At 38.7% G+C, this 23,536-nt stretch overlaps 1 protein-coding gene across 4 annotated transcripts in view; it reads left to right on the top strand.

The window, feature by feature from the left end:
• The window catches only part of LOC124620972 (set1/Ash2 histone methyltransferase complex subunit ASH2-like), a 119,385-nt gene extending 96,283 nt beyond the window's left edge, over positions 1 to 23,102 (top strand). For all 4 annotated transcript variants that reach the window (XM_047147107.1, XM_047147109.1, XM_047147108.1 and 1 more), the window contains exons 10-11: positions 10,526 to 10,777; positions 22,416 to 23,102. In XM_047147107.1, the coding sequence (XP_047003063.1) occupies positions 10,526 to 10,777; positions 22,416 to 22,520 (357 nt within the window). In that variant the 3' untranslated portion in view covers positions 22,521 to 23,102. The remainder of the gene's footprint in view (positions 1 to 10,525; positions 10,778 to 22,415) is intronic.
• The last annotated feature ends 434 nt before the right edge of the window (positions 23,103 to 23,536 follow it).

The following is a 23,536-nucleotide window of genomic DNA, read 5'->3' as shown; positions in this document are numbered from 1 at the left end:
TAGGAAGTCAATATGTGTATTCCAGCTTAAGTTCTTGTGTACATTTCGTCCCAGGAATTTGGCTGTGTCAACTTCTTTCATAGTTTGGTTGTTATATTGTATTTTAAGTTCCTTATTTGTATGAAATGCAATTAAAACTAAAGGAAGAGGAGGTTGATTTTGCAGAAAAATATATACAATACAAAAATGAAACAGATGTGAAGAGCTGCTTGAAAAGAGATTATCAGACAAAGAATTGGTAGAGAGCAAAAAATTAATGTAGATTATTAAAAGACAGATAGAAAGCAGTGGAAGTAGTCAAAGTAGAGGAGTCCGCAAAACAAAAAAGAAGTGATTGTAAACCAGCGACTGTTGTAAGAACCTATTATTAACTTTTGAGTATGAAATTTATCAATAAATGGAACTGTTCATAGATCCTGACTGGGAACATGTCTGAAGTTAATCTGTCGGTAATGGACAGAATGACAAAACTGTTCAAAAATAATATAAAAGCCTACATCAAGTACTGCACAGAAAAGAACCCATACATAATTGTTTCAGTAACTACTTCTAAAACACAGAAGGTGAACTAAGTAAACACTAAACAGGAAAGAAAGAGAGAAGACTGGAATCTGCATTAGTTTCACTACTTCTACACTGCTGAGATAAAATAACTTTGTAATGATAGACATAACTGGAAGGGGGAAGCATAGCTGGACTGGAAGGGGGAAGCATAGCTGGCTAGTACATACCATTCTACATGGTCATGCAGTTGATAGAAATCACCTCATCTTTGGCTCTCCCCTGTCTAAACTTGAGTACTTGCCTCGCCTAGCAAATATCTGCACTTGCCTACAAAACAGGTAACTCATAAATCCTAGAAAAAGCTGCAGCTGGCTGATACCTGGACCTGTCAAATTAATTGCTGAGCTATCAATCACAGTCCACAGCTCGTGGTCGTGCGGTAGCGTTCTCGCTTCCTGCGCCCGGGTTCCCGGGTTCGATTCCTGGCGGGGTCAGGAATTTTCTCTGCCTCGTGATGACTGGGTGTTGTGTGATGTCCTTAGGTTAGTTAGGTTTAAGTACACTCCTGGAAATGGAAAAAAGAACACATTGACACCGGTGTGTCAGACCCACCATACTTGCTCCGGACACTGCGAGAGGGCTGTACAAGCATTGATCACACGCACGGCACAGCGGACACACCAGGAACCGCGGTGTTGGCCGTCGAATGGCGCTAGCTGCGCAGCATTTGTGCACCGCCGCCGTCAGTGTCAGCCAGTTTCCCGTGGCATACGGAGCTCCATCGCAGTCTTTAACACTGGTAGCATGCCGCGACAGCGTGGACGTGAACCGTATGTGCAGTTGACGGACTTTGAGCGAGGGCGTATAGTGGGCATGCGGGAGGCCGGGTGGACGTACCGCCGAATTGCTCAACACGTGGGGCGTGAGGTCTCCACAGTACATCGATGTTGTCGCCAGTGGTCGGCGGAAGGTGCACGTGCCCGTCGACCTGGGACCGGACCGCAGCGACGCGCGGATGCACGCCAAGACCGTAGGATCCTACGCAGTGCCGTAGGGGACCACACCGCCACTTCCCAGCAAATTAGGGACACTGTTGCTCCTGGGGTATCGGCGAGGACCATTCGCAACCGTCTCCATGAAGCTGGGCTACGGTCCCGCACACCGTTAGGCCGTCTTCCGCTCACGCCCCAACATCGTGCAGCCCGCCTGCAGTGGTGTCGCGACAGGCGTGAATGGAGGGACGAATGGAGACGTGACGTCTTCAGCGATGAGAGTCGCTTCTGCCTTGGAGCCAATGATGGTCGTGTGCGTGTTTGGCGCCGTGCAGGTGAGCGCCACAATCAGGACTGCAGACGACCGAGGCACACAGGGCCAACACCCGGCATCATGGTGTGGGGAGCGATCTCCTACACTGGCTGTACACCACTGGTGATCGTCGAGGGGACACTGAATAGTGCACGGTACATCCAAACCATCATCGAACCCATCGTTCTACCATTCCTGGACCGGCAAGGGAACTTGCTGTTCCAACAGGACAATGCACGTCCGCATGTATCCCGTGCCACCCAACGTGCTCTAGAAGGTGTACGTCAACTACCCTGGCCAGCAAGATCTCCGGATCTGTCCCCCATTGAGCATGTTTGGGACTGGATGAAGCGTCGTCTCACGCGGTCTGCACGTCCAGCACGAACGCTGGCCCAACTGAGGCGCCAGGTGGAAATGGCATGGCAAGCCGTTCCACAGGACTACATCCAGCATCTCTACGATCGTCTCCATGGGAGAATAGCAGCCTGCATTGCTGCGAAAGGTGGATATACACTGTACTAGTGCCGACATTGTGCATGCTCTGTTGCCTGTGTCTATGTGCCTGTGGTTCTGTCAGTGTGATCATGTGATGTATCTGACCCCAGGAATGTGTCAATAAAGTTTCCCCTTCCTGGGACAATGAATTCATGGTGTTCTTATTTCAATTTCCAGGAGTGTAGTTTCTAAGTTCTAGGGAACTGATGACCATAGATGTTAAGTCCCATAGTGCTCAGAGCCATTTGAACCATTTGAACTAATTGAAGTATACTACCAGGTGTCCCACCTAAGAGTCATCAGATGCATTTTCTCTCAATTTTCCAAAGCTCTTCTCAATGTTTTCTTTTGTGATGTGTCAGTTCAATCAATTGAAATGTAGAATGTGTATTCAGTTTTCATACAATGTCCAGTGTCAATGTGAAACAGCATTCTGATTGTTATTACAAATCAAACGTTGGCCAGAATGTAATTTTATATAACTGATTAATAGATAGATCTCAGACTCATGTAGTGCTATATTTTGTTCAAGGATATTTATTTATTGTAACAGCCAGTGGTGAATTATAATAACTGTTTCCAGCAGTAAGTGAGTGCAGCTGCTCTGTCACGCTACACTGTCTTCACAATCAACCCTCCATGCTGCCTCAGTGTTGTCTTTACGCTGCTGTATTGCACCATTGATGCTGGTTATGGAATGAAACATGACATAAGTAGTTTTTGTTTGAAATGATTAATAATTTTCAATTTATTTCTATTGCAAAAGAACATTGCACTGGAACATTTTTTACAAAGCACACAAAAATATGCAGAAAAGCAGCGTAAAAATAGATAAGTTAATGCTCTGTTGCGTGTACAGTAAAGTCAGGGTTTCAGAAATAAAATTGTGTTTCATTTATGCTCAATGTTTATTTTACCTACAAATTTAATTACATGTTGCAGAGTTTTGGGAAAATCAGTTATGCAGACATAATGTGGTCACTATCCCCGAACTAATTATATACTGGATAGTTATAATTAAATTGCATTTACTCACATCTATGCAGCATCTTGTCCACATCTCCGGTGCTCACGTTGAACAAATTGTAAAAGGGGTAATTAATAATAAAATCAATGTTATGACTTTCTCACTTGTTTGGCCTTGTCAGCTCATGTTCCTTCCACGATCCATTACATATGGAAACATTTGTGTGTTTCTTTTTTCATTTACAGTGCCGTGCCAGGTCTACACAAGGTGACCAAAATTGGAACTAATTTCTTTTTTTTTTTTTTCCAGCGCAGATCAGTTCCACATTGAAGCATTAGAATATCTGCCAAGTTTTACTACCATACAATAATTACAGCCCACAGTGTGCCTCCATGAGTTGCTACACTTTAATTGTAACCACCCAGTACTTTTTCATACATAGCTGCCTGAGCAAACATTTCTATTCTAGAAATTTCAAATATAATGTAGTGCACTTTTTCCTTCAAAATTGGTATAGATGAAAGGTCAAACTATTTTTTTACTAAGCAGACAATATTTATGATACACCATCAGCTACATCATTAATAACCATTTTCTGTACTGTGGCATTTATAAAGATCAGTTTTAGTTTAATTTTGTATAAGACTCTGAAGCTTTTTAGTCTTGACATTTATCATTAATAGTGAAATTTCTGTGCTGTTTTCCTTTAACAGATATACACTGATTGGCTTAAACATTTTGACTTCCAGCTTGTTGTCCACCTTCGGAACACAATACAGCAGCAATTCTATGTGGTATGAATTTTATGAGCCCTTGGTTGGTTCTTGGAGTCATATGGCAGCAGATGTGTACCCACAGATCATGCAGATCCTATGAATTATGGGCTGGTGACTGTGAATGTGAAGGTAGCCCCCGTCAGTGCTCCAGACGTGTTCCTCTAGTTCAATGCAGTCATAATTGGTGGCCAAGACATCTACATTAGTTAACTTAATTGCTCCTCAGGCCACTGTAGCACTATTCTGGCCCTGTGACATGGACGCATATCTCCTGCTGGGAAGCACATTCACCAGTGCGGGAGATATCAAGCATGAATGAATGCAGATGATCCACAGTATCTTCACACAGTCCACAGATGTCATGGTTTCTTGGATTACTATCACTTGTATGATGGAAACCCAGTTGATGTCTTCCATAACATAAGACTGCTCCTACAGTTCTGTGAATATTGTGAGCCACAGCTTGCCAGGATGATGATGTATCCAGACAGGGACACTGACCTGATGTAATGAGAAATGCAATTCATCTAGCTTGGTGATACATTCTCGTTGCTCCATCTCAATGATTCTGTGCTTGCTTCAGTCATAATTGACAATATTTGTGGGTCATCATGAGAATACGGAGGGTTTGTCTGCTGTGGAGCCCTCAACAGTGACACTCAAACAGTGTGCTCCAAAACACTTGTGCCTGTGCTAGCATTGTACTCTATCATCAGACCTTCCAGAGGTTGCTATCTAACATTACAGAGCAGAGAGAGAGAGTGATTGACTTGGTGTGGCAAGTGAGTCTACTGCATATTATTCCTGTAATAAGATTTGCCTATTATGAGTGATTGTTTTTGTTTACAAGTTGCTGCCAGAGTGGTGCATGTTATGACTGTTTTTGTTTACATGTCGGTGTCAGAGTGGTGCATATTGTAATAGTTGAAAAATTGGAAATTTGTGGAAAGGTCTTACGGGGCCAAACTGTTGAGGTCATCAGTCCCTAAGCTTACACACTACTTAAACTAACTTAAACTAACTTACGCTGAGGACAACACACACATCCATGCCCGAGGGAGGACTCGAACCTCTGATGGGGGGAGACGTGCGGACCGTGACAATACGCCTCAGACCACGCGGCTGCAAGAGCTGCTTGCTGTGCAGTTTGCTACCTGAATGATGAAACTGAGATTGCGAGGGACCAAACTTCTTATAAATAGTAACAGAATTAAGGAACTAGCAATAACCAGAGCAAAATTCATAGTGTACATTTTTAATAAAGGTCGTATGATAAATTCACCACACTACTGAGAACTGCAGGAAGAGGAAAATTGTCATTCAAACATTTCAAAACATCAATAATTATTTGCTTGACAAAATATATACATACAGGGTGTTACAAAAAGGTACGGCCAAACTTTCAGGAAACATTCCTCACACACAAAGAAAGAAAATATGTTATGTGGACATGTGTCCGGAAACGCTTACTTTCCATGTTAGAGCTCATTTTATTACTTCTCTTCAAATCACATTAATCATGGAATGGAAACACACAGCAACAGAATGTACCAGCGTGACTTCAAACACTTTGTTACAGGAAATGTTCAAAATGTCCTCCGTTAGCGAGGATACATGCATCCACCCTCTGTCGCATGGAATCCCTGATGCGCTGATGCAGCCCTGGAGAATGGCGTATTGTATCACAGCCGTCCACAATATGAGCACGAAGAGTCTCCACATTTGGTACTGGGGTTGCATAGGCAAGAGCTTTCAAATGCCCCCATAAATGAAAGTCAAGAGGGTTGAGGCCAGGCGAGCATGGAGGCCATGGAATTGGTCCACCTCTACCAATCCATCGGTCACCGAATCTGTTGTTGAGAAGCGTACGAACACTTTGACTGAAATGTACAGGAGCTCCATCGTGCATGAACCACATGTTGTGTCGTACTTGTAAAGGCACATGTTCTAGCAGCACAGGTAGAGTATCCCGTATGAAATCATGATAACATGCTCCATTGAGCATAGGTGGAAGAACATGGGGCCCAATCAAGACATCACCAACAATGCCTGCCCAAACATTCACAGAAAATCTGTGTTGATGATGTGATTGCACAATTGCGTGCGGATTCTCGTCAGCCCACACATGCTGATTGTGAAAATTTACAATTTGATCACGTTGGAATGAAGCCTTATCTGTAAAGAGAACATTTGCACTGAAATGATGATTGACACATTGTTGGATGAACCATTCTCAGAAGTGTACCCGTGGAGGCCAATCAGCTGCTGATAGTGCCTGCACACGCTGTACATGGTACGGAAACAACTGGTTCTCCCATAGCACTCTCCATACAGTGACGTGGTCAACGTTACCTTGTACAGCAGCAACTTCTCTGATGCTGACATTACGGTTATCGGCAACTGCATGAAGAATTGCCTCATCCATTGCAGGTGTCCTCGTCGTTCTAGGTCTTCCCCAGTCGCGAGTCATAGGCTGGAATGTTCCGTGCTCCCTAAGACGCTGATCAATTGCTTCGAACGTCTTCCTGCTGAGACACCTTCGTTCTGGAAATCTGTCTCGATACAAACGTACTGCGCCACAGCTATTGCCCCGTGCTAATCCATACATCACATGGGCATCTGCCAACTCCGCATTTGTAAACATTATAAACATTACACTGACTGCAAAACCCCGTTCGTGATGAACACTAACCTGTTGATGCTACATTCTGATGTGCTTGATGCTAGTACTGTAGAGCAATGAGTCGCATGTCAACACAAGCACCAAAGTTAACATTACCTTCCTTCAATTGGGCCAACTGGTGGTGAATCAAGGAAGTACAGTACATACTGACAAAATTAAAATGAGCTCTAACATGGAAATTAAGCGTTTCTGGACACATGTCCACATAACATCTTTTCTTTATTTGTGTGTGAGGAATGTTTCCTGAAAGTTTGGCTGTACCTTTTTGTAGCACCCTGTATAAACACATCAAACTGTATTTAGAAACCACTACACTGCACCTTTTTACTTTACCCTTTTGTGCCGTGTTTTCTTATGAAGGGCCAATTAACATCCAACATCTTTCTTCTCCTTGAGTAGTGCTGATTTTTTACTGCTGAAACTATTTATATTAAAAAAAAAAAATTCATTGGTTTATGTTCTTTCTTATCTACAATGTAGGTCTTTTCTTTGCCCAGATATTGCAAAACCTGATGCAGGAAAAATATAAATTTTTCATGTGATCTTTGCAGTGTGTTATGAAAACAAAACAAACAATTAAATGAAGATTAAAAAGACGTAAAACTGCAAAATCAATTACTATAACACGAAACAATGTAAAGTCCAGGTTGAAATATCAAAAATATTATGAAAAGGATAGATTTGCTACCCAATGGAAAGATGACGTTAAGTTGCAGATGGGCACAACATAAAGGCTGTTATAGACTTAGCTTTGGACTGAAGCCTTCGTCAGAAAAGAAAAGAAGACACACACACACATTTACACAAGCAAGCACAACTTGTGTATACATGACTGAGCAGTCTTTTCATTGTGCCTGTCTGCAACTCAACATGTCATCTTTACTATAACATGAGTGATTGAAATGAGAATTGGTTTACATCTTATGTTAGGAGATGATGCCACCTTCAGTTGTTTAACACTCAGGATGTTAGAAGACTACACTCAGCATAATCAATTGATTGTTGACATCACAAACCTACTCATGACAGGATTGGCAGCTGATTTACTTGCTGTCATATGGTGGGCACCCACCATAAGTAGTCAGTTTTGACAAGAAGCCCACTTGGGAGATTTTGCACTGCAGTGTCTTGAATCAGAATTTCACCTCTCAACCTCGGCTTTTCATATTGTAGTGCTGCAGTAGGTTACTGGTGACAGAAATGGCACTTGTATTATCAGCACTGATTATAGGCAAAGGGGGCAAAAGATGCTACTTAAAATATGACATAATGTTGCAACAGAGAAGTATGTTGTGATTTCTTTTATTAAAATATTTTTATTCACCAACAAAATTGCACAGGTACTCCATAGAATTATGTTTAAGTTGTCATTAGCAACTATCCTTAGATCATATTAGTGCCTTCAAAGTAATATTGTTTGCTGGAGAACATCCAACATTAAAATGTGATGTGAAAAAGGAGGTGCACTACACTTTCTCCCCAAGATTATAATCATAACAGATATTTATTACCAACAACTCAGACATAGTTACTTGCTTTGGTTTAATTGTTTATTTAGAAGAACCACTTTTAACATTATCACATATGCATTAAACATTTTATTACATAAAATAAATAAAGATATGAATGCATAATGAATAGGGAATGAAGATGGTGATGGTCAGAATGGAGGAAAAGCAACTAATAAAATTGCATCAAGTACATTGCAGCCTAAAGTCTACCCCACATGTTGTATTTTGAAAGCAGTTACATGCAACTTGTTTATGGTATGATTTCACATTCCTTGTAGTTTCACAGTCTTGCAGTAAGACAGTTTTGAAGCTGATTTAATGATTCTCTCAACTCCATTCTATGCAGCTTCATCAAAAATGTTAGCAGTTACACGCCTGATGAAATATACAGGATATTTAAAAAAAAGTGTCAAATACTTTGAGAGGTGCTAGTACTCATCGAAACAAGGAAAATCAGTCCAATAAACATGGGTCCAGAAATGCGTACTTTCCAAGATAAACATGTGTTTATAGGAAGAGCTGTGCGACAATTGGTTGCAGATATTAGCACAGTCATTGCATTTGTGCTTTATCAAATGTGTCAGCAGGGTATTATAATGTTTACTCACATTACTCTTCGTACCATTAGGTGGTCTGAAGTCAGTTGTGTGGTTTGAGTCATACTGTAGCCTACATTAGTTTTCACCATGTTTGTGTGCCTTATTGTACAATACTGTCAACCCTGGGTACATATTGTGGTGTTTTACCTTCTTTCAAATGTGAATTCACTTATTTATTTACTGTTATTGTGTTGTTTGTACATACAAATGGTGTAGTGCATTTACATTTTCTCTCTTCCACCACTTATTAGCAATGGTAGCTTACTAACTGACAAGTGAAATCGCAGACATGATATTCTGCTATGTTTTAGTAAATGAATGTAGCCTATGAGCCCAAATCCTCTGTGCTGAAAAATTTCCACAGTGCAGAGTACCCTCTGACAAGCTGTTTGGCAGACTTTTCCAGTTTCTGAAGGACACAGGTACCCTTGCATCTCGAAAGACTGACGGTGGAAGGCCCTGCTCACTCCTCACACCAGACATGGAGGACCATGTGCTACATTCATTGAAAGAAACCCCAGGGAGCATTGTGTATTGATTAGAAGAAGCTGCAGCTGCAGAAGGCATGTCTCAGTATCTTATTTGGGAACAGTTTCTGTACCCCATGTCATATAAAGTGCATTAAGGCTGTAAGGTCAAAGGATCGTGATGGCAGATGGTGGTTTTGTTACTGGCTGTGGTAGAAGTGTGCTGCAGATCCACTGTTCACATACAAGATTTTATTTACCGATGAGGCAGGGTTCAAAAGAGATGGCGTTGTGAATTTACATAAACAGCATGTATGGGCAGATGAAAATCCCCGATCAATTCATTAAAGAGGGCATCAGTGCTAATTCTCAATCAACGCATTGGCAGACGTATTTGGCAATAGATTAATACAATCATATATGCTGTCATGAATGTTAACAGGGGCATATTATCTGGACTTTCTCATTAATGTATTGCCCACCGTTCAGGAGGCTGTGCCATTCCAGCAACGAATACAAATGTGATTCATGGATGATGGTGCACCAGCACACGTTCACCATCACAATGTGTGTGAATATCTGTAAGGGGGGGGGGGGGGGGGGGGAGGGATGCACACCTTGGCCTACTTCTTCCCCAGACCTCAATCCTGTAGGCTTTTGGTTATGGGGACACTTGAAAAAATTGGTCTACCCCATGCCAGTCAGTAACGTGCGGACACTACAGGGCCACATCTTCACTGCATGCCAGCAGGTACAACAGCTGTGTATACTTCAAAGGCTGCATCATTCCTTGTGCCGGAAGGCAGAGGGATGCATTATCATGAATGGATGCCATGTTGAACACCTCCTGTAAACATGTGTTTATTGCAGAAATTATGCGTTTCTGGACCCATGTTTATTGGACTTATTTTTCTTGTTTCAATTAGCATTACCACCTCTCAAAGTATTTAAGACTCTTTTTGAACACCCTGTGTATGTGGAAGAGAATATATTACTGGTCAATTTATTTATATCTGCTATTAATCTTAAATAACTACATTTATTACATGGAGGAAGTGCTACAGGTTTTTGCATCTGGCCCATGTATGATTTGTGCCTCTTGAGGTACAAATCAATAAACAAGATTTATAAGACCACATGAATTATGTTGTTGACAAAAAGTCTACTTGAAATTAGGTTAAGACTAGTTACATTACAAATACCTTCTTTTCTTTACAGCCTCTAGTGAAATTCAAGAGCCACCTCTACTATGAAGAAAAAGATACAGTCAATGAAAAACTGAAGCAGCTTAAAATTATTCCTGGAAGTAAGCTGATCTTTTACAAAAATGGTGTCTCACAGGGTGTTGCTTTTACAGATATATATGGTGGTTCATATTATCCATCACTTTCACTGCATAAAAGTTCTACCGTTTCTGTAAATTTTGGACCAAATTTTAAATTTCCACCAACTGACTTTCCATTCAGACCAGTAAGTATAAGAATTATACCTTTCCTTTTCTGTGAGTGATGCAAATACACAGTTTTCTATTGCTTCATCATTTTTGCCATACTGTTCTTGTTCCCCAATAGTATATGTTTCTCTATTGTTCTGATAAAGTTTCATATACTGTACCACACAAGTGTCTATTGTTAGTGTGCTTATTGATCACAGTTTCTTCCTAGGTAGACACAAAAAGGTGTTTAAATTTATTTCGTATTTATTTATTTTGTGATTTTATGATAACAAACTGAAGTGAAATTTTTGTGGATGGAAGCTCAAATGTGCAAGCCAGATCATGAATAAAAACACTAAAAAAACTTGTACGTGGCAAGAAAGGTACATTAATAATTCAAGTTAATTTGGGACAGCCTGTTTTGTTTGTGTTAAGTTTGTAATGTATGTTTCATTTTTGGTCAAAAAACACTCAGATATCCTAATAATGGTATCATAAGAAATTTGTAATAATAATAATAATATTATGACTGTAAAAATGTTAATTTCCATAATAATAATAATAAAATAATAATGCTAGGGCTGTATAAAATGTTACTTTCAAATTACTTGTAATGAGTAGGGAATTGAGAAGGTGATGGCCATGGATTGTTACTCAGAACCAGTCTAGCATTCATCTGTAATGATTTAGGAAAACCAAGGACAATTCAAATCAGGATGACTGGGTTGGGTAACAGTTCTGAGTCTCATTATACTAACAGTATTTCTGTAATTCCAATTCAACCAAGTTAAATGGATATTCAGTATTCCTATTGAGAACAAGAGTAGTTTCTCAAGAGGAAACACGCACTCTGTAAAAACATGTGAGTTGTCATTAACTTACTTTAATTCTTATAGACTTTGAAATTGTACACTACTGGTTAAAGCACATGTTTCTGAACTGTAAAAGAGAATATGCTCCATACTTGTGGACCTATTTTCATTTTGTGTTCATGAATGTATTCAGCTGTTCCTTTCAAACATTCCCATGTGAAGGCTTCCTTGTGGGAAACCTCTTTTCTTCTATATGGGAGTTCCTTGCAGGAATTTAACTCAATTGGAACATCAGTGTGAAAATTCATAGCTTACTAAATGGTTTGTGAGACAAGATTCATAAATTAACTACACATATGGTCTAAATGCACATTATTTAGTTTCCTACCTGAATCACTAAGTGCTATACTTGTTTACTTACTTCCACCATGCTAGTGGCCACATGGCAGCAACTTGAAATGATTTAACAAAATTGTAAAATACTACTGAAGTTGCATGTAAGTTTGTGTATATTAATTGATGGGTCGAAACTTGTAATAAGACAAACTTTTGTGCCACTTTGACAGTTTTTACAATTTTGTTGCATTGTGCTTGTATCTTCAGCAAATAAAAAAGCTTTGAGCTTTCTGGTACATTCAGTGATAAGTCATTGATATACACAGAAGTTTGTTTTCAGAAGATTGCAATGTGTAACTGAAATGAACTTTCCACCACAGATTATTGTCATGACCATACGCAAGTGATTAAAAGTATAAAACTGTTCATGATCCCTGGCTCTAAGAATTAAGTATGATGTGAAGCAGGCTGTTCACTGATCTGCTCATGTGAGCTGGTTCGTGCTCGTGCCTCAGCTGTGAGCAAATGGTAGGCTCCCAGCAACTGATAGTGGAGAAGGGGGAGGAGAATGTGGAATCAGAACAAGATAGCTTCTCAAGAGATATGGTTGTCAGTGAGTCTAATTCTACAGCTGCTAACTTTATGTTGTACTGAGATTTACTTCACAGTTAAGTAATTTGCTTCATGGCACATTTATTTTCTGAGATTGTAGTATCGATGAGAAATTACAGTGAAGTGAAACTTACATCTCTTAATATTCTGATGAAACGAAAAATATCATATAGCTAAGTACAAAACATGGTTTTCTAATGACTGATACCACTTTATAATGACTACTGTTTTTGGACAAAATTTAAATTGATATTAGCTGGTACTGTGTGACCATTTATCCAGACATTAAGTATAAAGTAACAGGATATAAATGAATATTACTAATTTTGCTTTTAACAAAAGCCACAATATCTGATACTGCCTTCTGAGCACTGCTAATTCAGAGACAAATTTTTAAGTATGGTAATGTTTGCTAGTAAGCTTCTCTGGGTACATTTCATTCTCTTTGTTGTGGAAAAAAGTTGCTCACACATGTATGTAGGTCCAAACATCATCATAATTGTAGTCACAAACTTGTAAAGTCATGGAAACTTTTGTTGAGGAACATTTTTAAAAAAGTCTGCATGATTAATTTTGTTATGAAACTTGTCACACCACTGCTTGTCATAGTGTAGGTCTATAAATTCCAACTGTATCTCAGTTTCCACATTATTAACATCAATTGAAAACAGAAGTAACATCAATTGAAAACAGAAGTTCTCATTTAACTTCTCAAAATCCTTTAAATAAATCTCAGATTTGCTGAGAAGATCAATGAACATATTTCAATACTCTGCTCCTATCATTAAAGGTGACAGCTTGGAGGAATGAGCAGTGTTTCCATTTCCCAGCTGTCTGTTCTACAAAGAGAGAATCATCTTGAACCTCTTATTGCAGTCTGAACGTGAAAATAGTTTAGGCCTTTATTTCTCTGCTCTGACATGATGAATATTGCTTCAATCCCATGGCTTAACAGTGCTTTCTTTAATTTTTGCATCATTGCTTGTCAATCTTGGCCTTCTAAGAGTTCATAATCTTTTGTGTGGAAGGTGTTGTAATGTTACTGTAAACTGAAATTTTTTGGACATTAAACATTTCAAACATGATCGTATCCCATAAACATCTAGGTCTCCTGTACTGACATGTTGTAAACTGATGTTGGTATGTCTGACCTTTACTTTAAAGTTACTTTCCCAGCCATCATGATGCTTTTCATCTATTAAAAAGAACTACTCACTACTTTAAACACTTGCCTGTAATTCTATGTGCTCATATCTAAGGCTATGCTGCACCTGACAAATGGCCATTCCTCTGAAGACAGCACAGTGTTTGCATTTCCTCTGCACTTCATAATTATGTCTGACTATCCCATTTTACTGCAAATGCAACTTTCTAGCAATTGAGCTACCATGAACAGTTGTTTGCCCAACAACTTCTTGAACAGCCCTGATATGGAGCTCCCATTTGCTGGAATCAGAGAATCCAAACTTAGTTGACTGATATTAGAGGAATCTCTCTCCACATGGTTTATGTGATTATGCCCAAATTCACTAAGCATCAGCTATGGTGGCTGCAGGAGTCAATACTACATTCTGCACACAGAATGGTGCTCTTAACCATTCTTCATGGTGTTGGATATTCACTCAGCATCCCACTCAATGTTGCATGTTGCCTGAGTGCAGTCACCATCAAAGGATCTAACACAGTTATGACCATCATTGTGGGACACATCCAAATACACTGATGATGGAATTCATTTACTCATGCAGTCTGCATGCTGTTCCTCCACTATCTGAATTATTTATTGTGCTGTGCCACACATTGTTTGAATTTTTACTGAATTTTACTAATTCTTTCTGGGTACTGCAATATTTAAAAAAGCTTTAGTATTTGTCAGGAAAAGAAGTGATTTAAGAGCAAAAACCTGAAAAACACTTCTTTGGTTACCTTTACTGTACCAACTTATAAAATTCATTTTTGTCATGTGAAATGCAAAGTGATTTTCTGCCTCCTACCACATAAATAACAGTAAAACTAACTGTTGGGTTTTCCCCAACCCATATTGTTGTAACCTGTTAGGTTGTATGCCATGTTTGCACAATTAAAAGTCTTTATTAACTCACATAAGAAATTCAGCCTCCTTTTCATTTCCATTATCCCCTGACAGTTAAATTCTCAGTTTCATTCATGCAGTATATTATTTCTTCAGATATCTTCATATATTATTTTCTCTGTCATCTCTTACCTATACTGTGGATATGTAATCTAGTGTAATGATTGCTGGTGTTGGCTTTCTTCTGTATCTTAACCTGTAATAGAAAAAAAATCTATTTCACAATGTCTTCACTGTGGTCTTCATTACAAAGACTGGTTTGACGCAGCACACCGTGCTAATCTATCATCTGTAAGCATCTTCATCTCTGCATAACTATCACAACATACTTCCACTTAAATCTGCTTACTGTAGCTAAACCTTGTTTTTCTCTCTACCTCACACTTCAGTCTGCAGCAGATGAGTGGCTGCTATTCTCTTATTTTACCAATAGTCCATCCAGGAATTTCTATTATTGCTGTACTTGTACTACTCCTGCTATTTTTACCACTAACTCTTCCGTCCATTACCAAACTGAATACTTCTTTACACCTGAGGATTTGTCGTATCAGTTTATCACTTCTTTTAATCAACTGCTCTTGTAAATTTCCTTTCTTCCCAGTTTGATTCGGTACTTCGTCATTAGTTATTTGATCAATCTGTCGTATCTTCAGCAGTCTTCTGTAGCACTACATTTCAGAGACTTGTATTCTCTTCTTGTTTGCACAATTTAGATTCCATGTTTCACTTCCTTATTTCAGTTCCTTACAAGTTTACCTGCTCCATAGCCAAATGTTTAACATTGCTGCCTTTGGTGTAGAAGGTATGAGCCCTGGTACCTCCTCATATTTTTCTGAGGTTCTTAGGCATGGGACAGGACCTATCAGACTCGTGAAACCAAATGAGGAACTGTTTGAATAAAGAAGCAGTGGCACCACCAAGATTCATCTGCTGGCAATAACGGCTGAAGGGATGGTGACATACTGGTGACAAGTCCCATGATCATAAACTGCTTCATGTACACCTTCTAGGCAGCAGTGAGCAACTCAGAACACGCCTAATCTGTGAGTGGTGATTACATTTACAAATCTGCACACTTCAGAAACAATTTGCTTCTATTGCCAGCCTGCATTTTATATGCTCTCTGTTTTGGCCATCATCAATTGTTTTACTGTCCAAATGACAAAACTTGTCCACTGATTTTAGTGTATAATATCCTATTCTAATTCCTTCAACATCAAGTGATTTCATTTGGCTACATTTCATTTCCCTTGTTTTGCTTTTATTGAGGTTCATCTTTCTAAACATTATACATTTGTTCATCTAGTCTTCCAGGTCATTTGCCATCTCTGAAACAATTAGAATGTTATTAACAAACATTAAACTTTTATTTCTTCTCCTTGAACATCAACACTTTTTCCAAATTTCTGTTTGGTTACTTTTACTGCCTGCTCAATATACAGACTGAATAACATGGGGGATAGGTTACAAACCTATATCACTCCCTTTTCAACTATTGCCTCATGTGTTCCTACATTTCTGTCTAACCCAAACTAATCTTCCTTGAGATACCAGTCTTTCTGTTTTTCTATGGACAATTGATGTTATTATTTTGCAACCACGACGTATTAAACTGGTGGTTTAGTAACAGTCATACCTGCCTTCTTCTTCTTGTTCTTCTCCTTCTTTTTTCGAATGGGCCAGCTAAGGACCACGATATTCAACTTTTCAGCCTGGAGAGGGACTTGATGTTTGCCCAGTAATCCCACATTAGCTGGCTATGTTTCTCCTTTTTTCTCCTTTGTCCAAAGGGCGCCAGTCTTTTTACTGGGTGATCTGTCCTGTAAGCTCTTTTCTTTTAGTATGCTTCTGAGAAGTACTCAGTTTCTAATGTCGCTTTCAGTTAAGATCAGTTCCTGGATGTCTTTCTTGACTTCTATCAGCCATGGTGTCTTCCAGCTCTTCCAGTAGTTGAGAGGTCGTTTGGTTAGTCTTGTTTGGTCCATCCTTGTGATATGTCCATAGAAAACGAGATGTCTCTTCCTGGCTACACCTGTGATTTTCTCGGTATGATATATAGCTCCTGGTTTGATTGTCTTCTGTACTCACCATCTGTTTTGACTGATGCCAGAATTTTTCTCAGGATCTTCCTCTCCTGAATCTCTAGTTTATCTGTCAAGCCTTTCCTGTTCAGATTCAAGCATTCTGAGGCATATAGGGCTTCAGGGTGGATAACTGTTTGGTAGTGTTTTAGTCTGCAATTGTGAGATAGGTATTTCTTATTATAGATGTTCTTGGTTAATCAATATGCTAATTGTAACTTATTAATCTGGGTTGTTAGTACTGTTCCTTTTGATAGATGATGTTCCAACAATTCTCCTAGATACCTGAATCTGTTAACTTTCTCAATTTGACCTTGTTTCAGCTGTAGTTAAGTGGGAGTATCATTGATGTTGGTGAGGTATTTTGTCTTTTCTAGTGACAATTGAAGTCTTGCCTTGACAGCCTGGTGGTTGAGCATATTGAGCTGCTACTTACACTGAGCTTGCTATAAGTGCCACATCTTCTGTGAAAGCTAAACATTCTACTACTAGTCCTTTCCATTTGCGTCCCAGGTAAACATTGCTCAGTATATTTTGTACTTCCATTTCTTTTCACCACTCTGTGATCATGCTATTCAGTGCACAGTTGAAGAGAAGAGGTGAAAGTCCGTCTCCCTGTCTAACGCCTGTCTTTATGTCAAAGGTTTCTGAAAGTGTTCCCCTAAACTTTACTCATGATCTAGTGTTACTCGGGTTCTTTAGGATAAGGCTGTGGATTTTCTGGCCCAGGCCTGTTTCCTGCAAAATTCTCATAAGAGTATGTCTGTTGATTGAATCATATGCTTTATTGAAGTCAATGAAGAAACTATGTACTGTTTATTTTGCTAGTTTAATTTGACTTAATACTGACTTCAAGTTAAGGATCTGTTCAGCACAAGAACGTCCTTTTCTAAAACCACCGTGATAATCTCCAAGTTTTGGGTCCATTTGGGGTTCGGCTCTGTTCAATAATGTCTTAAGTAATATTTTATAGGTGACTGGTATCAATGAGATCCCTCTATAATTGTTGATGTCAGTCAAATCACCCTTCCTGTATAAGCGATGGATCATAGCAGATGTCCAGTCATCTGGTAACTTCTCAGTGTCCCAAATGTTCTGTAGAATCTCGGTCAACTTGTTGATTGCTTTGTCTCCAGCCTGCTCCCACAGTTGTGCAACTATAGCGTCTTCTCCTGGTGCTTTGCTATTCTTCAAAGACTGAATGATGTTTTCCACTTCTTCTTCTGTTGGAGGGTGAGAGTTTGGTTGTGTGGGACTGTCTTAATAGATAATGGAGGTTTTAGGGGACTCACAGTTGATGAGATTCTCAAAATATTTGGCCAATATGCGGCAGTTGTCTTTGTCATTATAGGCTATGTTTCCATCTGGTTCTTTGAAGTATAAGCTGGGTGGGGCGTAGCTTCTAAGGTTTCTCTTGAAAGTTTGGTAAAAGTTTCTAGTATTATTCTTCTTGAAATCTTCATCTAATTGAGTCATTGATCCTGAATGTACTGACGTTTAACTTACCTGATGATTTTGCCAGTTAGCCAGCACAGTTCTATGAACTTCATCTTATTTGTTTCGGACTTCTGTGAGCTCCATCTTAGCCAAGCTGCTTGTCTCTTTGCAATCACTTGGTCTCAGGTTCTTGTCCAGCACTCATGTTTCTTTTGCTTCTTTAGTGGAGCGACTTCTGTTGTGGCTTTTACTAATTTGTCCCTTAGTTGGTCCCACTTGTTGCATTCATGATCTAGTGCTTGCATTCACTCTGTAAGCATATTGCACATTTTCAGTTTTTCAAAGTCAAACTTGGTAAGATTGGGAGTTTGAGACTTTCTTGTATTCCTAGGGGACTTCTCTACAGGACATCCTTGAAATGGCCATATGATCTATTTGAATCTCTCCTAGGAGTTTATTGGGTGAAGTCCATGTCTTCTGTTTTCTTGGTAGATGCTTAAAGGCCATTGATTTCATTACTTATGTTAAATGCTTTACAGTGTCTCACAAGTCGTTCTCCATTTCTGTTAGTGCACATGTGAGCTGGCTATTGCCCCACTATATATTTATACTTCCACTGCTCTTTCCTTAACTGGGCATTAGAATCACCCAGTAATATGACTGTATTCCACTCTGGAATCTTGCCGATAGTGTCCTCGAGTTCTTCCCAAAATTGCTCTGTGCCTTCAGGGTTTCTCTTGTTGTCCTGGTTAATAGGTATATGTACATTCATAATGGTGTAAACCTTATTGGAGCAACGAAATGTTAATAGGGACACTCGACTGTTAGGTGAATGGAAGTTGATAACTGAATCAAGTATTTTGTTACTGACAATGAATCCAGTTCCCAAGTGAGGGGTGTTCTTCATCTTCCTTCATCCCACTTTGCCCTTGAAGATTCAATAACCCTGAGATTACAAGGCATGTTCATCTGTATACCTGGTCTCTTGTGCTGCTGTGATAGGAATCTTGTGTTGTGTCAGAGTGTCTGTCAGATGCTTCAGCTTGCCCATCTTGAGCAAGGAGTTGACATCCAGCATGGCGAAGTAGTTGCATTATTTATGCCATATCTTGTTTCTAAAGGTTTCAGGATGCTCCAACTCATCCTTGTAACATGTTGGTATGGGCTCCCCGGAATCCAAAGGCCCACTAATGCTGTCAAAGGCAACGGTGGATTGACTACTGCATGGGGTAATTATAATCGTAAGTCTGTCCTCCATGCAATCGTTGAAAATGCTGTTGGGTGGATTAGGATTGTTACGACCTAATCATGTTACTACCGAGGTTGTAAGCTCCAATAGGTTTACTCCCTTAGATTAGTTGCCTTCCAAGGCTGTGGAGAACAACATTCCTCTTGTTGTTCTTCCGCCTTCCTTGCTGTTGAGAATGTATCAACCATCTTCATCTGCCTTAGAAGCCATTGACCAGTTTTCACCTGTACCCTAAGCAGGGGCCCTTACAGGGTGCTAACAGCTGGGCCAACTGAACCCCAGTTTTTTTATGAGGTGTTACTCCTCCCGCTCCTCCTTCCTCAATGCTTGTAAGACGAGGCCCCGGGCTTGTGACTGGTATAGCGGAGTTACCTGACTTCTATTGAATTAAAATTACTACATTCTTCTTGAAATGAGAACATATTTTGCCTGTCTCATATATCTTGCATACCAGGTGAAGTACTTTTGGTATGGCACAGCCTCCCAAAGAATCAATCAATAATTCTGAGGGAATGTAATCTATGACAGGTGCCTTGTGTTCACTTGGGTTTTACACTATTCTGTCAGATCATCCTCACGGTATCATGTCTCCCATCTCATCCCTATGCACTTCCTCTTGTCTTTCCATAATATTAATGTTTCTAACGTATAGCTCTTTTATCAGTTCATTCCACCATTTGACTTTCCCGTATTTTTACATAGTGTACTGACTTGCCATCTATGCTGCTGATATTCATGCAACTGATGTGCTTTTTCCAAAGGTTTCTATAATTTACCTAAATGCATCCTCTGTCTCTCCCATTGCCATGCATGCATCTACAGCTTTGCATTTCTCTTCTAACTATTCTAGATTTATCATTCTACATTCTGATTTATACTTTCTGTTTTCATCAGTAAAATTCAATATCTCATATGTTATTCAAGAATCACTTCTGGGACTTTTTTCCCCCTTTTGATCCAATACTGTTTTCACTGTTTCAGCTCTCAAAGTTTCCCATTTGTCTTCTATTGTATTCATTTCCCCTACTTCAGTCAATCATTTCCTAGTGCTTGTCTCTCAAGACTGCTTTAAACTCTCAATATCCTCTGGTTCTTCCAGTTGAGCCAGATCCCATCTCTTTAAATTCATATCTTTTTGCAATTTCTTCAGTCGTTATCTGCAGTTCATAATCAATAAATTAAGGTCAACATTCCCATTTTTACCTGGACATGTTTTGTATTTTGAAATGTGGTTTCCAGATCTCTGTCTTTCCTCTATGTGATCAGTCTGAAACCTTCCTGGTGTCTCTAAGTCTCTTCCACCTATACACCATTCTTTCATGATACTTAAACCAAGTGTTTGCAATAACTGAATTGTGTTGTGTATAAAATTCTACAAAGCAGCTTCCCTTTTCAGTCCTACTATATTCTCTTCTCTTCCTTTTCCTTCCCTTTCCTGCTCATGAACTTCATATCCCCATGATAATTAAATTCTCATCAGCCTTAACAAACTATATAATTTCTTTTATCTCATCATAAATGCTTTTGGTATCTTCATCTTTAACTGTATTCAACTTTTGTCCTACATTTATTGTAACTAACTAGTCTCTCTTTTATCTTCATGGATACTGCTTTGGACAGCTTTTAGTAGAACAAATAGTATGTTTGATATGTGCCTCAATCAAGTTCTTCTAAAAAGAAATCCTTGTGAAATTGAAATCACGTACCTCCAATAAAGCAGTGTGTTCATGGAATATAATAAAATAATATTAGCTTTGTTTCCCTTTTCTCTTTTTATGGTTACTAAAATTGCTAGTAAATAGTTAACACTGACAAGCAAGCCTTGCAGTGATATTCATTCACTATTAAGCTACCATGGCTTCCTGACACACACATGAGCCAGAAATTGCTTGATGTGTGTTCTGATGGTCATACTTTTCGATGAGTTGGTTAATTATTACTTGACATTGCTGTGACAATAGCCACACAAGATTAGTAGCAAGGTTTTCAGAAAAATTTTCTGTTGAATGGATGTTAATTAATATTCTTAACTTACGTGGCAATGAGGTGATCATACCTAGATCTGTGGTGAACCATATTACAAAGAGTCAAATACACTCATTTTATGTTCTTTTCATTTTTAAATTTGCTCCAGTCAGTCTCTCATATTTCAGTCATCATTGTCACAATTTATCATGAGGATGTTAATGTTTAATTTTATTTGAATCTCCCATTGTTGGCTTAAAATCTTCCTTGGTAACTCTCTAAGCAGCACCTTTCTGATGGCGTCAACAATGGGAGCTGCAGTACTCATCTCTTCTAAAAGTCTTTCAGTACTGGAGCTTCCAAACTTTTTTTTAATATAATGTAATTCAATAGATAAAAAAAATCTACTCACCAAGCAGTGGCAGAAGAAAACATATACAAAGGTTAAAGACATATGCATGTTTTGGAACTAGCAGCTTCTTCTTTTGGCAGAGAGGTTAAAGAGCAAAGAAGAGGGATGAAGGAAAAGGACTGGCAAGGTTTAGGAAATTGGGAGAATTCAGAACAGTTGCCTAGAAACCTGGATCAAGGGAGACTTACTGTACGAGATGAAAAGGAAATTGATGATACCAAGTTTTAGTACTGTTCACATTGGCATGCAGTGGTATTTCATGAGGTACAAATGCTACAATTTGATTTTCATGATGTGAGACATACAAATTTGTTTCTTGCTGTTGAAGCCCACATTCAAATTTGTTTATCTTTGTGTAATACATGTGTGTGTATATTAATGACAATACTGAAGAATTGAGAAAAGGAGAAAGAGGTCCAGACAATACTGAATTAAAAAAATACAGAAAAGAAAGAGCTATTACACAGTTGATTAGTAATTCACTTGTTGAATTATGTTGATGTAAGCTATTTCTATTATTGTCAAAAAATTCTTGGAGTATGTCATTGACCCTCTATCTCTTTTTCCATTACCTCTCTCCTTTGAGTAACAGTACAGTTTCGCAAGACATTAAACATTGTGTTTTTGTACATAATTTCTTTTAATACTAATAGATAATTTTGTCTTTCTTTTTGAAGATGTCTGAGAAAGCAGAGGAAGCCATTTGTGAACAAGCTTTAGCAGACATCCTGTACTTAACGGAAAATGAGGGGCGACTCCGTCTTGACATTTATGGATCGTAACTGCTACATGTTATTGGAGTTGTTGTCAACTTTATGATACTTTCAAGAGCTTTTTTTGGCAAAGTTGTAAAATATAATTTTGCTGATTGCCAAAGTGATATATATTTGTGATGTTAGTTTTGCTGTGAATACTATGTCAGTAAAATTATATACATAAGATACTTGAAACTATATTCTGTGATGATATTTATATTTTTTCTGTTCTGGTGTCAATGGAGCATCATGTCCATTGATAAGAGTGTAAAGCACCATTTTAATTCCAGTGCATGAAGTTAGTGACTAACTGCATTTCACTTTGTAAAATGACTGTACGTTTTAACATTAGGAACAACCTGGAACAAAATGTGATAGCTGTGAGGGCTGCTGTACTTTAATGTTGTGCCTTAAATTTGTTGATTCTGTGAAACAATGGTTATTTACAGATATATATATGTATATAATATGGGAATTTATATATTTCCAGAAAAAATTGCATTTATCTCCAATATAATCATTGTAAATAAATGATTGTAAGCCATTTTCGGATGGTAGTGTATTTTTGTATAGAGATTTGAAAATACAGCTTGTGAATACCTTCTGTAATCAATGATTTAATTTAACTTTTGAGAATCTTCTGGAACAGCTTACAGATCAAGCTTCTTGACTGTGTATTTTATATGCAGTGTGAGCTTACTGCATACACTGCCAGTACTAAGATTTTACTGTCTTTGGTAAAGTTGATGTTGAGAGAGGACCCATTCTATTAAATGTACTTCTGTTGAATACTTAAGAAAGGAGTTCATTTCACCATGTAATTCTATTTTTTCTAACGTTGGATTCACTTGTAGCTATGTAGTTGCAGCATACATATTTCATACAATGTGCTTAATTAAAAGAAAGAAGGAACAAACATGGAAAATATTATTCTGGCTTTTTGTTTAATTTACTGCTTTCTCTACATTATTTTGACCTTTATGGATGTGAAATAGAATTTTACTTTTTGTAAAGTTTGATTCGGATATTATTGCATTAGAATG

The sequence above is a fragment of the Schistocerca americana genome, chromosome 1 (assembly GCF_021461395.2).
Source record: "Schistocerca americana isolate TAMUIC-IGC-003095 chromosome 1, iqSchAmer2.1, whole genome shotgun sequence".
Classification (NCBI taxonomy): Eukaryota; Metazoa; Arthropoda; class Insecta; order Orthoptera; family Acrididae; genus Schistocerca; species Schistocerca americana.
The sequence above is the reverse complement of the archived record's forward strand: the minus strand, read 5'-3'. Positions and strand labels throughout refer to the sequence as shown.